Source organism: Pelophylax lessonae (genome assembly GCF_965119305.1).
Source record: "Pelophylax lessonae genome assembly, chromosome: 2".
In the NCBI taxonomy this organism is placed as follows: Eukaryota; Metazoa; Chordata; class Amphibia; order Anura; family Ranidae; genus Pelophylax; species Pelophylax lessonae.
In genome coordinates this window covers 709,117,444-709,135,578 of record NC_138769.1, presented here as the reverse complement: position 1 = coordinate 709,135,578, position 18,135 = coordinate 709,117,444, and the positions used below count along the sequence as shown (strand labels likewise).

Below are 18,135 nucleotides of genomic sequence, written 5' to 3'. Positions count from 1 at the left end.
AGATCGGACCCCTAACTGACATTTTTGACACTTTTGTCAAAATTGCTAAAAATATGCACTGCTACTGTACTAATGACACTGGCAGGGAAGGGGTTAACAGTGTGATCAAGGGGTTAAATGTGTACCTAGGGGAGTGATTCTAACTGTGGGGGGGGGCGTGGCTTGTGGAATGACCATAGAGACCTGTGTGCTTATACAGAAGGATCACAGGAGCTCTGTGATCATTCCAGAGAGAAGAACGGTCAGCTGTGTTTACAACAGCTGACCGTCCTTCTCTCTCAGCAGGGAACGATCGCGGGTGTCAGGCGGCAATCAGAGCCGCCTGCCCCATGCATCGGCTTCCCTGCTGACGAGCGTGAGCGTGCCACCGGCGGCGCGTGCTCGCCCCCTAGCTGCAGGTGCGCGACCAACGTATAGCTACGGCAGTTTGCCCAGGAGCGGCTGCCTGCCGCAGTATAACTGCGGCGGGCGGTCGTAAAGTGGTTAATGTATTAGTCAAGTCCATCTAAATCTTCTAGATACATCTAACACTACCCTCCCCCATACTGACAATGCTGCTGTCCAAGGGTGTCTCTGTTGTCACTCCATAGAGTTGCACCCTTAGAAAGGAAGTGTGTTACCTCTTCTGATCACCAGGGGGAAAAAAAAGAAGAAAGAAAACGAATGCAGCCACCACGTGTAAGGATTAGTAAGCTGCAATATATTATACGTTTGATATTGAGTTTCACCACTTCAGCTCCGGATGATTTACCCCTCTTCATGACCAGGCAATTTTTTGCGATACAGCACTGTGTTACTTTAACTGACAATTGCGCAATCGTGCGGCGCTGTACCATAATAAAATTGATTTATTTTTTTTCCCCCAATTGAGATTTCTTTTGGTGGTATTTGAACACCTCTGCATTTTTTATTTTTTGCGCTATAAACAAAAAAATAGCGACAATTTTGAAAAAAAACAACAACATTTTTTCTTTCTGCTCTAAAACACATCCAATAAAAAAGGTAAAAAAATCGAATTTTTTCATCAACTTAGGTCAATATGTATTCTACTACATATTTTTGGTAAAAAAAAAATCCGAAATAGGGCATATTGATTGGTTTGCGCAAAAGTTATAACGTCTAAAAACTATGGGATATATTTATGTAATTTTTATTTATTTTTACTAGTAAAGGGGGCGATCAGTGACTTTTGAAGCGTATTTTGCCTATAAGTTATCGCGTCTCCAAACTAGGGGAAAGATTTATGTCATTTTTCTTTTTTTTTTTACTAGTAATTGCGGGCGATCAGCGATTTTTAGCAGGACTGCGATATTGCGGTGGACAAATCGGACACTAACTGACACTTTTTTGGGAACCAGTAACACTAATACAGTGATCAGTGCTAAAAATATGCACTGTCACTGTACTGACACTGGCTGGGAGGGGGTTAACATCAGGGGCGATCAAAGGGTTAACTGTGTGCCTAGCCAGTGCTTGTGTACTAAGGGGGAGGTGCTTTTACTAAAGGAAGGCATTGATCCATGTTCTTTGCAGGAACACAGGACCAATGCCTTCCCTACTGAAAGAACGGCGATCTGCCTAATGATCAGGTAGGTGCCGGCGTACATTGAGCAGATTTGCCAACCGCCCGTAGATTTACGGACAGCCCATTAAAACAGGGCACTTTTCTCCTGCCCGTAAATGCCCGTAGCAGGAGAAAAGTGCCAGTAAATCTACGGCAGCACGGTCGGAACTGCGCATGCGCGGCGCACAGTTCCGGAGATCCCCGAGTTATCGTCGGACGAGTGCCATGGCCCGCCTCTGCCTCCGCCCCCGCCCCTCCGCCGTCATTTAAGTTTTCCCGCCGGCCGAGATCGGCATGTACTAAGGTGTCCTGGATGGATGTCTGGACTCTGGAGGAATGGACCTGTCACCCACATGAGCAGCCCTCCCCCTTCCTCCCCGATCGGCTGTGTGATGAAGCCGGGACTGGAACCGTGCTGGGCACACTGCTGGCCAGTGGCCACTGACCGTCCATCGTCCAATGATCCGCCGCAGGTAAGTCAGAGCCGGCTCCTCTCATCTAGATGGAAGGATGAGGGCACAATCTGGTCCTGGCATCACGAGGAGATGTTTCATGTAAGTGTAACTTGTACTGCCTTGGCTTGCCTTCCCTGACCCACTTCCCTGCCTCTGAGTCTCTGACCCCGCCGGACACTGTCACTCCATGCCCTGCCTAACTGCCTGTCACCTCACTGCCTGACGCCTCACTGCCTGTCACCTCACTGCCTGTCACTCCCTCCCTGCCTGTCACCTCACTGCCTGTCGCCTGTCACCTCACTGCCTGACGCCTGTCATCTCACTGCCTGTCACCTCACTGCCTGTCACTGCCTAACTGCCTGTCACTGCCTCACTGCCTGTCACCTCACTGCCTGTCACTGCCTCACTGCCTGTCACCTCACTGCCTGTCACTGCCTCACTGCTTGTCACCTCACTGCCTGTCACTGCCTCACTGCCTATCACCTCACTGCATGTCACTGCCTCACTGCCTGTCACCTCACTGCCTGTCACTGCCTCACTGCCTGTCACCTCACTGCCTGTCACCTCACTGCCTGACACCTGTCACCACACTGCCTGTCACCTCACTGCCACTCCTGGACCCCAGGGGAGCTACCTATCTATCCACTCATTTATCTACCAGTACCTGTGTGATATCAGGGCAGCTACCTACCTACCCACCCATCCATCTACCTACCTAGCTGTGTGATGTGGAGAGCTAATATGAAGGGGGACATAGGAAGAAACTACTGTGAGGGGGTGAGGAGGGCACTTCCTTGTCCACGCAGGCTCTGACCATCTCCTGTATTATGTACACAGTCTCTGACCACCCCCTTTACCATGTCCGCAGTCTCTGACCACCTCCTGTACCATGTCCGCAGTCTCTGACCACCTCCTGTACCATGTCTGCAGTCTCTGACCACCTCTTGTACCATGTCCGCAGTCTCTGACCACCTCTTGTACCATGTCCGCAGTCTCTGACCACCTCCTGTACCATGTCCGCAGTCTCTGACCACCTCCTGTACCATGTCCGCAGTCTCTGACCACCTCTTGTACCATGTCCGCAGTCTCTGACCACCTCCTGTACCATGTCCGCAGTCTCTGACCACCTCCTGTACCATGTCCGCAGTCTCTGACCACCTCCTGTACCATGTCCGCAGTCTCTGACCACCTCCTGTACCATGTCCACAGTCTCTGACCACCTCCTGTACCATGTCTGCAGACTCTGATGTAAGGGGGAACTCTGTGCTGGCTGGGTTATGGTAACCCAACCTTCATGTAAATTTGAGAAATATGTTTTTTGACTTTTGTTTAACTTTAACACATTGCTAATAGCACCAGCTATATGTTTATAGTTAAAGTATTGATATTTGCACTGTTTAGCACTGAAAATTGTTATTTTAGGTACTTTTTTCAGTGTCCGTAAAAAATGCGGTTTGGTCAGTAAATTTCATGATTTTTTGCCAGAAAAAATTGGTGCCGTCCGTAAATTTTGGACGTTCTGCCAATAAATTTCCCTCCGGGGGGGTTGGCAACACTGACATTGAGTCCGTGGTACTCGCAGATCAGCTCCCTGCTGTGTATAATCCCAGTGGGAGCGGGTTCCCCCGGCAGCATACATACCCGCCCCAGACCCAGAAGTGCAGGATCCCGTACTAGGTATGCGATCCTGAGTCGCAGAGCTGCCTTGCCACCGTATACATAAGTTATACAGTCGGTAAGCGGTTAATACTATTAAAAAACAATTGAAGGCTCCTGTATGACTCTCTACACAAATTCCAAATCCAGGTACTATGGGATGCACAAGCCTCATAAAGTAAACAAAAAAACTTTATTTTAGCCTCCCTGACTAAGCCGAATCCGCCTTTATTTGTGTCTCCCACACTCCCCCTCCCAGACACTGCAGCTCACAGTGGGAGAGATTCAGTAACAGAGTCAATGCTGTCCATCCAGAAGCAGTGGGCAGGACTAGGTGTGGCCAAGTTGCAGGTTTGTCAATTAGCAGTGTCAATGCTAATAGCCACGCCCCCCCCCCCCCCCCTGCAGCATCTCCCTCTCTTACTGTAGTGAAGAAGGCACAGCCTACCTGACAGTGGCAATTCTGCTCTGATTTCAGAAGCAGTGCTGCATCGTTGCCACCAATGCTTTATTTTGGCCTAGGCCGACAAGGCCCAGGCCTAGGGCAACACTTTGCAGGGGGGTGGCAAAATAGCCGCCCTCGCCTCCACCTGAGCCTCTATCGGCCACTGGTTGCTAGAGTTACCTGGCATCTAGCAACCAGTGACGTCACGCCCGTGACTCCCTGGCCCTGCCTCCCTTTCTCTTTCTCATCCCCCCTCTCTCTCACCTCCCTCTCTATCTCATCCCCCCACTCTCTCTCATCCCCCCTCTCTCTCTCGCTCACCCCCCCTCTCTCATCCCCCTCTCCTCTCTTCCCCCCCCCCTCTTCTCCCACCCTCCTCTCTCGCCCACCACCTTCTCTCTCTAGCCCACTACCATCTCTCTCTCGCCCACCACCTTCTCTCTCGCCCACCACCTTCTCTCTCGCCCACCACCTCTCTCCCTCTCTTTCTCCCACCCCCTTTCTCTCTCTCTCTCTCTCTCGCTCTAATCTGCCCTCACCTTCCCTCACCCTCCCTTTCCCACCCCCCTCTATCTCATCCCCCCCTCTCTCACCCTCCCTCACCCACCCCCCCTCTCTCTCTCCCACCCTCCCTAACCCACCCCCCCTCTCTCTCTCCCACCTTCCCTCACCCACCCCCTCTCATTAAATCTCAGGGGTTCTTGCTGGGAGGGAGTCACATTCGTTAAACAGGAAGGGGTAGGCAAATTTACATAGGAGGGGGAAAGGGGGCGCCCAATTTTAGTCTTGCCTAGGGCAGCACAAAACCAAAATACACCACTGGTTGCCACCCTATCTCAAGAAGCTGCATTAGGTAGACTTTACTGGCAGGATCAACAGGCAGTTGTGGAACTTTGCAAAAGCACTGCAAGTGAAGATGCGGTTATAATGAATAGCTGCAGCACATATTTATTTTAATGGAAGGCCTTTGTTCTACAATAAAACAGAAGCCCTGCGAGCCTTTACATCTTCACTATCAATATACTGTACAGTCAGACAGTGGACAGCACAGCAGTTCTTACACCCTAGGAGTCCTCTTAGCTCTGATTTGCAGCTTTAGAGTTATCCGAAGTAAGGTAGGGGCAACATATTGCTCTTTCATAGGAAAACTTGTCATAATAAATTAATTCTGAAAATTGAAAATTAAGATTTAATGTGACACCCTTGGCTGGCTATCATTCATTTTTAAAGGTACAAGCTTTTAAATCGCTTTGGGTTTCTCCATTAAGCATTATATAATACCCCATATTAATACACAGGACATTAATGAGATGCAATGGGGCTGATTTACTAAAGGCAAATAGACTGTGTGTTTTGCAAGCACAGTTGCACTCTGCAAGGACAATTGCTCCAGAGCTAAGTAAATGAGGGGAAACAAAATTAGGTTGAGGGATTGTAAGAGGTGCATGAAAGTCAGCCAGCCCCCAGTCTGATGTACTCACCCTCCAGTCTGTCACCAACCAAATAAAACCTGTCTCTTGGTACAAAGAACAGGGGTTTAGTTGACACACATTTGCAAACGCATGTGAAAGCTGCAGAGCCACTTCAAGGCACCCTGTTTAAATCTGCAGTCCTACACTCTTAATTTAGTGTCCTCACACTGGAGGCACATGGCCGCTAATGGGTGGATGGGGAACAGGTGAGAGGGAGACAGCCCAACCTCCCCCAACCCATCCCCATGCACGACTGGCTGTTGTCTCAAAAGCTCAAATGATTAGGTTATAATATAACCATGGTGCAAACTGGAGAAGACCAGCTGAAAAGCATTACACCTCCATCCCCTTGGTGGATGCAGTATATGGATAGGAAGGGATTTTATGTATAGGGCATGGCCTGTAAAGCACACTGCCTTTGAAATCCCTAATTTCCTTTGGGACTTTATATGAGACAAGCAGGTCATGCTATTGGTCTCCATCCCTGTATACGGAAAACACTAGGGTCAAATCAAAACTGCATCCACCAAAAACGCACGAAAATCGCACGGTGGGACTTTAGATGAGGCACCAAGCTGTAAGCAAGGCGTCTCCATCCCTGGTTGCTTTAAATGTATCCCTATAACGAGAAACAAAATTAGGTTGAGGGATTGTAAGAGGTGCATGAAAGTCAGCCAGCCCCCAGTCTGATGTACTCACCCTCCAGTCTGTCACCAACCAAATAAAACCTAATTTTGTTTCTCGTTATAGGGATGGAGACGCCGGGCAACACCAGCTTGGGTCTCATCTAAAGTCCCACCTAGTCCAATACATTTAAAGTAAATGAGGGGAAGCTCTGCTGACTTATATCATCCAATCATGTGCAAGGAAAAATACAGATTTTTTTTTTTATTTAGTTGCCTTGCATGTGATTGGGTATTTTTTGCAAGGTGAAGCTTCCCCTTATTTACTAAGCTCTGGAGCAAATGTCCTTGCAGAGTGCAACTGCACTTGCAAAGTGCACATTCTATTTGCCTTTAGTAAATCAACCCGAATAAAACTGCTTCCTCCCAGCTACGTATTCGGGATAGCTGTTTAGGATATCTAGATATTGAAATCCAATCGTGGCTGATGATCCCATTTGGTTTACAATAGGGTACTGTGACGGTATTCACCGTCACTGGATGTGAGAAGCTGATACTTAATGGTTTGAATTGCTTCAAATGAGACAGCAATATTTGTCAGCAATATCTTCATATAGATATATGAAGATTTAATCCTACTTTACACTGGGAGATTTAGACTGTTCTAGACCATTGCCATGAAGTCTGACTCCTAGATAATGTGTATTCCGTGTGCTTGTCTGTGAGAGAGACACACAGCCTGTCATTGTCAGGCTTCCATATTGTGTGTGTATTGAAATGGAATGTGGATTGTGTCTGTCCCATTGTTAAATGTTAATGACCTCACATTGTTCTGTCCAGATGGCTAGATAATTAGTTTCGGTTCCTGTATACATTTTCATCTGCATATGATACTGTAATCAACCAGAGGGGAGGGATTGTGTACACTGTATGGGAATGACTGAATGTAAAACCCTGTTTCTATTGGATTGTGAATGTCATGTCCTGTCCCCAACAAGGTCCACCTGGGCGATAAGCTTGTGGGGGAAAACTGTATAAAAGAGCAGCTGTACCATTAAAGTTTGAGTTCTATTTCACCCTCAATCTAGAGTCCTGTCTCTCAATGGGGGAACCTGCTACACAAGGGATTGCTATGCTCTTCATACTCCCTTGGATAATCACTAAGCTCTTGTAAGAGCTTGTGTAAGAGCTTGTTCCTGCTTCACTCTCTGGGGAAAGAGAGGTTCACCCACGGGAACCTGGAGCCTTGTCTTAGTTCCAGGGTGAGTAGGAGACGGCAAGACCCCAACCAAGCTGCGGCGGTTCGTGGGGTCTGACAATGCCCACAATCAGTGCCCATCAGTGCCGCCTATCAGTGCCCATCAGCGACACCTATCAGTGCCCATCAGTGCCTCCTCACCAGTGCCCATTAGTGCATCCTACCAGTGCCCATCAGTGCCGTTTATTAGTGCCCATCAGTGCTGCATATCAGTGCCTCCTATCAGGGCCCATCAGTGCTGCATATCAGTGCCCATCAGTGCTGCCTATCAGTGCCTCCTCATCAGTGCTGCCTGTCAGTGACCATCAGTGCAGCCTCATCAGTGCACATCAGCAAAGGAGAAAAATTACTTTATAACAGAAACTAAAAAAAACAGTTTTTCTTTTCCCAAAATTTTCTGTCTTTCTTTTTCTGTCTTTTGCGTTTAATCACAGTGGCCCTTTACCATGTCATCCGCTGTGTCCAATCACAGCTGATCACATGTAAACAAACTTCCTGGTTATCAGCATTCCTTTCCTCAGCGCTGTCACAGCATGAGGAGAGGAGAGTCGGTAACTGGCAAGTGTGACAGGGGACATTTACACGGATAATTAGGGCACTAATCATCAGTGCCCTGATTATCAGTGCCCATCAGTGCCACCTATCAGTGCTTATCAGTGCCCATCAATGCAACCTCTTAGTGCCATTAGTGCTGCCTATCAGTGCCCATCAGTGCCTCGTCATCAGTGCCCATCAGTGCAACCTATCAGTGCCTTCTCATCAGTGCCACCTATCTGTGCCCATCAGTGCAGCCTCATTAGTGAACATCAGCATAGGAGAAAAACATAAACTAAGAAAAACGGGGTGTTTTTTTTTTTTTCATATTTCGTTTGTTTACCAAAAAATACACGACCGCGCAATTGTCATTCACAGTGCGACAGCACTGAAAGCTAAAAATAGGCCTGCGGGCAGCAAGGGGGTGAAATTGCCCGGTACTGAAGTGGTTAACAAAGGCATGAGAAATTATAGTTGCTTGTGCGTTGTCAGCTTTCAACGGGGTTCACATACTTTTTCTTGCCTCTGTATGTGATGAAATCAGTAAGGTTGTATTTAAAAAAAGTTTAACGAGAATATTGATTGGAGGGGGGGGGGGGGCAGAATAAACTTCAGCTTTACCCTTCGCACTTCAGCAATGCAACAAATCTATAATTGCTAAAAAAAAAAAAAAGAAAAGCGCAATGTTACTGTATTAGGCCTGTCTCCCCTTTCCTCCTTATTTCTATCATTAGATGGAAATGACAGCCGCACCATCGCTTTCCATCCAACTGAAGACTAACACTTGGGGAATGAAATGACAATCATATCAATGTTCTATGATTAGAAGGAAGAGCGGCACATGGCGGCCCGGCGCACTCTAACCTATGAGGTGTCGTTCCTGGGAAATGGTAATATACTTGAAATGAGATGGAACAGCTTGTTTGCGCAATCACAGAACTGTGGATAAGGCATAATGGGAGACGGAAGATGCTGATGTTTATAATGAAGACACGAGGAGACAATAATGCAGGAAAACAACCTGGAAATTGATTTCATTTTAAACCGTCAAAAAGGCATTTAAGGGCAATGAGTATACATCTGACTCTTCCACATCAGCCACGTTCCTCATTTCCAGAAGAACGATGGCGCTAATAAAATGAAGTCTGGCAGGTACAATTAGGTTCTGGTCTTAATGCGAAATTGTAGCAAATGGAGTCATGAAAACAAGAAGGGTAGTAAATGAAATGTTTGCTTAACTTAAAAACCTCAACTTCAGGGCTGATTTTTAAATGCACCCATGCAGTGGTCCCACCCCCACACCAAAGAACACCAGAGGGCGCTATGTAAGTGCAGTATGTAAATATATATAGACAACAGTGGCAGCTGGTGCTCCAGGGGCGTAACTACAGGGGTTGCAATTGCAACCGGGCCCCATGCTCCAGGGGGCCTGTGCGGCTCCCCTTTACACCTGGATAGGAGGGGCGGCGGGGGCAGCATGTAGAGAAATCGTTGTCCTCCTTTTTCCTCCTGTAGCTGCAGGAGGAAAATGGAGGAGATTGGTTCCTCTGTATGCTGACCCCGCCACTCCTCCTATCCAGTTCCCTTGTGTTCTGCTGTCTCTGGGCCCCTGTGTGCCCCCCCCCCCCCCCACTGTGCTCCCTTCCCTCTCCTGCTGGCTGCTGCAGGGGGGGCCCCAAGATGGCAGGAAGGGGGCCCACTGCAGAACTTGCAAAAGGGTCCCGCTGCGGGACAGTAAAAAAGGGCCACATAACGAGACTAAAGGGCCCCAGGATCAGTGCGAAGAGCCCCAGGCTTGAAGTGAAGGGTACCGGCCGGGGGGACCCTTCATGGTTTCTTGCACCGGGCCCTGAAGGTTCTAGTTACGCCTCTGTGGTGCTCCATGGGCCGGGGGGGGGGGCGGCAGACAGACCACACCATAACCCCCCCCCCCCTCGAGCACACCAGCTCCAGCCAGCACACCATACCCCCCCCCCCGGTTGCCGGCTTACTCACTCTGGACTGGCAGGCAGCGGCGGCGGCTTCCCCCTCAGTCTCCTCCGCCGTGGGTTGGGCTTCCACTGCGTCTCCTCCCTCCTCTTTGGCCAATAGCATGGCTTCTCCTTTCGGCCAATCGGAAACGGGTCTCAGGACCCGCTTCCTGATTGGCCAAGAGGAGAATCCATGTGACAATAGTGAAAATTCATTCGCTATTGTGTCACTACTGGGTGGGCTCAGGGCGCGCGCTTTCCCCTTGAATTCTTTTACAAAATCACGTAGAGATACGTGATTTTGCGCTTAAGGGCCACCCTGCCGCAGTAAATATAAGGGGAGGGCGGTCCTTAAATGGTTAAACACGTTATGCAACCCGGCCTCAGAATTCAAAATATGAAAATCAAAAATAGGTTTTAGGTTGTCACCAATCCATCCCCTATGGAACTTTCCAAAATGGTCTGTAAACAAGCTATAATGTTTTAGTGCCGGTTCACATTGGTGCGATGCGGGAACCCTGCGCATCCACTGTGGGTCCCCGCATCACACCCGACTCGCAGGTAGTTCACACCGCCATATGCGAACTGCTGGGGGGAGGTGTCCAGTGGTGTATTTTGGTTTTGTGCTACCCTAGGCAAGACTAAAATTGGGCGCCCCCTTTCCCCCTCCTATGTAAATTTGCCACCCCTTCCTGTTTAACGAATGTGACTCCCACCCAGCAAGAGCCCCTGAAATTTCTTCAGAGGGGGTGGGTGAGGGAGGGTGGGAGAGAGAGAGGGAGGGTGGGTGAGGGAGGGTGAGAGAGGGGGGATGAGATAGAGGGGGGTGGGTAAGGGTGGGTGAGGGGAGATGAGAAAGAGAGAGAAAGGGGGGTGGGAGAAAGAGAGAGAAAGGGGGGGGGGTGGGAGAAAGAGAGGTGGTGGGTAAGAGAGAGAAGGTGGCGGGCGAAAGAGGAGGTGGGGGGCGAGAGAGGAGGTGGTGGGCGAGAGAGGGGGGGGGGGGTGGGAGAAGAGGGGGTAAGAGAGGAGAGGGGGGATGAGAGAGAGGGGGGATGAGCGAGAGAGAGAGTGGGAGGATGAGAGAGAGGGGGGGTGAGAGAGAGGGGGTGTGAGAGAGAGAGAGAGAGGGGGGGATGAGAGAGTGTGGGGGGATGAGAGAGAGGGGGGTGAGAGAGAGAGAGAGGGGGGGATGAGAGAGAGAAAGGGGGCCTGGGCCACGGAGTCATGGGCGTGACATCACTGGTTGCTAGATGCCAGGTAGCTCTAGCAACCAGTGGCCAATAGAGTCTCAGGTGGAGGCGAGGGCAGCTATTTTGCCGCCCCCCTGCAAAGTGCTGCCCTAGGCCTGGGCCTTGTCGACCTAGGCCAAAATACAGCACTGGGGGTGTCAATACAAAGTTAATGACACCCCCAGATTAGTTTGCATATCGCAGTGCAAACTGTCAATTCGGACATAAATTGGATCCCATAGGTGTGACCACAAATGCAATCCAAATCTGGTGCAGACCAAAAAAAAGGATCCTGCGTGACTTTGATCCGAATGCGATGCAAATTCTGAATTCGCAACACATAGACATTGCATGTGATTTGCAGAGCAGTGCGGTGCGAATCACATGCGATCTGACATCGCTATAGTATGAACCGGCACTTACTTTTCCGTTCTGGAACATGGAGAATCGTCATCCTATAAAATGCCCGTCCCAACCATCCCAGAGCTAAATAAATTAGTTTTAATTATAATCCTTGACTCATTAATCAGCCGGCATTTCATTCACAAACAGTGGTACTCTGAAAGCTAAATGTAATAATAATAGCGGTGATGTACCACCATGCTGTTCTGGCGCATCAGTCTCTGCAGCATCGTGAGATGAAATTCAATTACGCCCCATTATTTCCTAACATCGGAGCTTCCACTGGAACATTCTGCTTCACGCCAGTCTCTCTCTCAGCACAGACTCTCATTTTTTTCCTTAACCACTTCTGGACCGGAAGGATTTGCCCCCTAATGACCAGGCCATATTTTGCGATTCGGCACTGCGTTATTTTAACTGACAGTTGCGCGGTCGTGCGATGCTGTACCCAAATAAAATTGATGTCTTTTTTTTCCCTCACAAGTAGAGCTTTATTTTTGTGATATTTGATCACCTGTGCGATTTTTATTTTTTGCGCTATAAACAAAAAATATAGCGACAATTCTAAAAAAAAAAAAAAAAGCAATATCTTTCACATTCTGCTATATGACACCCCCCCCCCCCCCAAAAAAAAAATTAATAAAATAAAATAAAACATTTTTGAACATTTTAGGCCCATTTGTTTTCTGCTGCATATTTTTGGTAAAAAAAAAATCACAATAAGCGTATTTTGATTGGTTTGCACAAAAGTTATTGCGTCTACTAACTACGGGAAAGATTTATGTCATTTTTATTGTTTTTTTTTTTTTTTTTTTACTAGTAATGGCGGCGATCTGCAATTTTAAGCGGGACTGCGACACTGCGGTGGACAGATCGGACCCCTAACTGACATTTTTGACACTTTTGGGGGTACCAGTGACATTACTACAGTAATCAGTGCTAAAAATATGCACTGTTACTGTAATAATGACACTGGCAGGGAAGGGGTTAACATTGTGGGTGATCAAGGGGTTAAATGTGTACCTAGGGGCATGTTTCTAACTGTATGGGGGAAGGGCTTGTGAAATGATCACAGAGACCTGTGTTCCTATATAGAAGGATCACAGGCGCTCTGTGATCATTCCAGGGAGAAGAACGGTCGGCTGTGTTTACAACAGCCGACCGTCCTTCTCTCTCAGCAGGGAGTGATCGCGGGTGTCAGGCGGCAATCGGAGCCACCTGCCCCGTCCATCCCCGCTGCCAAGTGGGGGCGGGAGCGCGCCGAATGTGGCACCCGCTTGCCCCCTAGCTGCAGGCGCGCGACCGACATATAGCTATGGCGGTTTACGCAGGAACAGCTGCCTGCCGCAGTATAACGCAGTTAATAGCGGTTAAAGTCAGACACCAGATAAATACAGAGAAAAAATACATATATGGCAGCTGTATTACCCAGCAAAGGATTCATATTCCCGTCCACCCAGTTCTGAGATTTACACAGCTCTGCCACACAGCACAGCATGGTCTGGCAGGGAGGGATACCTGTTTGTTTTTTTTTTTGTGCTGCAGTTAACCACTTACGGACTGCCCACCTTGTATTTATGTCGGTATTTGACGTTAAATACAGAGGTTATGGCAGCAGCAGATAGCTGCCATAACCCCGGTATTTTTTTTAAACTGCGGGCGGTCCGCTTCAATATAAGGGTGGTCCCAGTGGCTGATTTTCCGCGGGATCACCTTTAAGGGCGGCGGGAGAGGTGCCGGAGCCGTTGGTAAAAACTATCCGGCCTGCTGTCTTCTCAGGCAGGAAGTCCAGTGAGGGCAAGATGGCCGTCACTCGACTCTATGGCCTTGGAGGCCCTGAGCGACGTCATACGTCTCTCCCTAGCAACAGATTTAAAGAGCCCATTTTTTTTTTTTATCATGAAAACAAAAATGACTTTTTTTTTTCTTTTTTTAGTGTAGATGTGAGATCTGAGGTCTGCATGAAAAAAATGGGCCCTTTAAGGCCGTTGAGAGGAAGTGACGTATGACGTCGCTCCGGTCCTCCAAGGGCATAGAGTGGAGAGGGGGCCAGCTTGCCCTCACTCGACTTTCTGCCTTGGACTGCAACGGACCGGATCGTTTTCCCCGCTACCGACAGCTCCGGTAAGCTGCGGGATCAGGCTGGGAATCACCTCTCCCACCGCCCATTAAAAAGTGATGCCGTGGTGAATCCACCACTGGGACCACTTTTATGTGAAAGAGGACCGCCGCCTGCCCTGTAAGAAAATACCAGGGGTATGGCAGCTATCTGCTGCCATAACAGCAGTATTTAACTTCAAAGTAGTGATGTAAAACTGCGGCGGGTGGTCCGGAAGTGGTTAAGTTATTCTTATAGGTCTTGTCCCTCCCCCAGCTCATGAATGGACAGAGAAAAGAGTAGCAGCTGCCCGATCTTTCTTATCAGCTGCCTGATCAACTTATCTTTCTATCAATCTGTTCTCTCCTCCTATCATTTTCCTTTTTTTTTTTTGGCACTGCAGTACACCTGGCTGGATCCTTGTGCTGCTGCTTCCCGGCCTGAGCTCTGCTGCACATGAACTACAAATTATGGAAAAAAAAAAAAAAATGAACTACAAGAGGCTAATTCAAATTCAGGTAATTACACTGCTTGTATGTAAAAAAAAAAAATGGTACAAAAAATGCATTAAGGATGTATTAATGAATACAGAGCTGCAGTCATATTGTGTCTTTTATGTCTGCCTGGAGTTATTTTTATTAGTTGAGCCTAAAGTTGTAAAAAGTCAGGCATTTTTTTTTTTTTTTCCTGTCTTAAAGTATCTGTTCATTTTTTATTTTTTATTTTTTAAATAAGTGCAAATACATTCATTCTTATGGAAGAGCCCTGGGGCCATCATAAAAAAACAAATTATGATTTATAATCTCAGAATTGTGTTTAGTAAATTTTAGCATGGTCCTAACTTTTAATCTCAGAATTCTGACTTTTAATCTCAGAATTATGATTTTTAAACCCAGAATTATGACTTCCAAACTCAGAATTCTGTAAAGAAAAAAAAAAAAACGTCAAGCTCAGAAATCTTTGAAATTTTTTTTTATGATGGCCCCAGGGCTCTTCCATAAGTTTGAAAGTCAGAATTCTGGGTTTAAAAGTCAGAATTCTGAGATTACAAGTTAGGACCATGCTAAAATTTATTAAACACAATTCTGAGATTATAAATCAGAATTTGTTTTTTTTTTATGATGGCCCCAGGGCTCTTCCATACAAACTCAGAATTCTGTAAAGAAAAAAAAAAATTTCAAGCTCAGAAATCTTTGAAATTTTTTTTTAATGATGGCCCCCGGGCTCTTCCATACATTCTAATCAATTTGGATGAATTAATATTGTTTTAGAGTTTATTTATGGATTTGTATGATTGTATACTGTCATTTTATGGTGTTTCAGTGTTTAATTAAATTGTTTTATAAAATTTTCAGCACAATATACCATAGTAACGCACTCAGAAAACATTTATCACTTGTATTATAAAGAAATATCAATACACATATATTTATATATATTTATATATATTTTTGTTTTACTTACCCCTTTAGAATCAATGACTCCCGGCTTTGCATTAAATTTCACAGTCTTCAACCGCGCTCTCTCTCTCCTTTCAACCCTACAAGAATGTAGGCAAAGAGTTAGGACTATATTTATCTTTTTATTTTATAAGGACTATATCTATCTAATGCAAAGATGTGTGTGGTATTCATTTTTAACTTAAAAGCAGAACTCTAAGCAAAATGTAAAAAAATACAAATATGATGCACTGGTCATTAGCATTAAAAACATTGTTCCCAGGACTACCTCTGTCACCAAGTTTTTGTAACCTGTTGATTCTGCCAGTAGCAGGGGCGCAACTACAGGGGTTGCAATTTCAGGCGGGCCCCATGCTCCAGGGGGCCTGTGTAGCTCCCCTGTACACCTGGATAGGAGGGGCGGCGGGGGCAGCATGTAGAGAAATCACTGTCCTCCTTTTTCCTCCTGTAGCTGCAGGAAGAAAATGGAGGAGATTGGTTCCTCTGTATGCTGCCCCCGCCGCCCCTCCTATCCGGTTCACTTGTGATCTGCTGTCTCTGGGCCCCTGTGTGCTCCCCTGCCCCCCCCCCCCCCCCTACTGTGCTGCTCCCCCTCCCCCCCCCCCCCACTGTGCTCCCTCCCCTCTCCTGCCAGCTGCTGCAGGGGATGTGTCACAATAGAGAACCAGCAAGGGGTCTGTAAATATGTAATTTACCAGCTCCTTCCTTTTCTGAATGGACAGAGTCATAGTCAGTTACATTGTAAAAAAATAAAATAAAATGATAAAAAATAATACAATTAAAATACCAAAAAATAAAAACTACCGACACCAGTATCGCAAAGGTCACACTTTCAACCGGGCCCTGGCATTCCACCACTGTGGGGAGGCCCCAAGATGGCAGGAAGGGGGCCCACTGCAGAACTTGTGAAAGGGTCCCGCTGCGGGACCGTAATAAAGGGCCCCGCAACGAGAGTAAAGTGCCCCAGGATCAGTGGGAAGAGCCCTAGGCTTGAAGGGAAGGGCCTCGGCCAGGGGTCCGGGGGGCCCTTCATGGTTTCTTGCACCGGGGCCCTGAAGGTTCTAGTTACGCCTCTGGCAAGTAGATTTGTTATTTTCCTACTTTTTGTACCAGGCCAAGCTGTCCAGTTGAAAGTGTAATCATAAGGGTAAGAACGAACCTTACGACACCGACTAAAGTTAGGTTTCTAATTTGTTTGTTTTTTGCTCATCTACCACCAGCCTGTTATACCATTTCATTCCTAGTTTTCAGTGCTGTGATAGTTTTACTGACAATAACTTTGTCATGCAACACTGTACCCAAATTAAAGTGGCTGTAACCCAAAAACAAAAAAAAGATCCTGTTTTTTTAACCACTTCAGTTTTACCCAATTCCTTACCAGGCCATTTTTTGCGATTCGGCACTGTCTTACTTTAACTGACAATTGCACGGTCGTGTGACGCTGTACCCAAATAAAAGTGATGTTCCTTTTCTCAGGGCTTGCACCCACACATGGAGCTGCAATTTCATTAATACATTCATTGTTTACAACAGCCAACGTCGTTCTCTCTCAGCGGGGAACGATCGCGGGTGTCCGGCGGCAATCAGAGCCACCTGCCCCGTGCATCGGAGTCCCCACTGCCTAGTGGGCGCGCTTGCCCCCAGCACCACGCGCGTGACCGACGTGGAGCTACGACGTTTCACGCAGCCGAGCCACCCTGCCGCAGTATAACTGCGGTGGGTGGTCCTTAAGTGGTTAATATATTGGAGCCCAAAATCTCTCTAGCACTTTATATTTCAATTTTCTGTAGTCTATATGCCAACCTGTGTATCTTCAATATGTACAAATAATATTTCTAGCGCAACTTTGTTTTTTTGTTTATTTGATATGATATGCTAATTCTGAAAATTGCTATGCAAACAGATATAAAAATAGAGACTTGTTCTGTTAACCACTTGCCGACCGCCCGCCGCAGTTTTACTGCGGCAGGGTGGCTCGGCTGCGTGAAACGTCGTAGCTCCACGTCGGTCACGCGCGTTGTGCTGGGGGGGGGGGGGGGGCAAGCGCGCCCACTAGGCAGTGGGGATGCCGATGCACGGGGCAGGTGGCTCTGATTGCTGCCGGACACCCGCGATCGTTCCCCGTTGAGAGAGAACGACGTTGACTGTTGTAAACACATCTGACCGTTCTTCTCTCCGAAATGATCATAGAGTGCCTGTGATCCTTCTATATAGGATCGCATGTCTCTGTGATCATTTCACAAGTCCCCCCCCCCCCCCCCCAAAGTTAGAATCACTCCCCTAGGCTCACATTTAAACCTTTGATCGCCCCTGGGTTAACCCCTTCCCTGCCAGTGTCATTATTATAGTAACAGTTTATATTTTTAGCAGTGATTACTGTAGTACTGGTACCCCCAAAAGTGTCAAAAATGTCAGTTAGGGGTCCAATCTGTCCGCCGCAGTGGGCCCCGCTAAAAATCGCAGATCGCCGCCATTGCTAGTAAAAACAAATAAAAATGACATAAATCGTTCCCCTCGTTTCTAGATGCGATAACGTTTGCGCAAATCAATCAAAATACGCTTATTGCAATTTTTCTTTTTTTTTTACCAAAAATATGTAGCAGAATACAAATTGGCCTAAAAGGATGAAAAAATGTATTTTTTTTTTTTTTTGGGAGTGTTATACAGTATAGCAGAATGTGAAAAAAATATATATTTTTTTTTTTCAGAATTGTCGCTTTTTTGTTTTATAGCGCAAAAAATAAAAATCGCACAGGTGATCAAATACCACCAAAAGAAAGCTCTATTTATGGGGAAAAAAGAACATCAATTTTATTTGGGTACAGCGTCGCACGACCGCACAATTTTCTGTTAAATTAGCGCAGTGCCGAATAGCAAAATATGGCCTGGTCAGGAATGGGGTAAAATCTTTCGGTCTTAAAGCGGTTAAAAATACGCTCATTGTGAATTTTTTTGTCAAAGACATGTAC

At 47.1% G+C, this 18,135-nt stretch overlaps 1 protein-coding gene across 11 annotated transcripts in view; it reads right to left on the bottom strand.

The window, feature by feature from the left end:
• The window catches only part of DLG2 (discs large MAGUK scaffold protein 2), a 2,359,657-nt gene that overhangs the window by 144,243 nt on the left and 2,197,279 nt on the right, over positions 1–18,135 (bottom strand). For all 11 annotated transcript variants that reach the window (XM_082244450.1, XM_082244453.1, XM_082244456.1 and 8 more), the window contains one exon: positions 15,171–15,246. In XM_082244450.1, the coding sequence (XP_082100576.1) occupies positions 15,171–15,246 (76 nt within the window). The remainder of the gene's footprint in view (positions 1–15,170; positions 15,247–18,135) is intronic.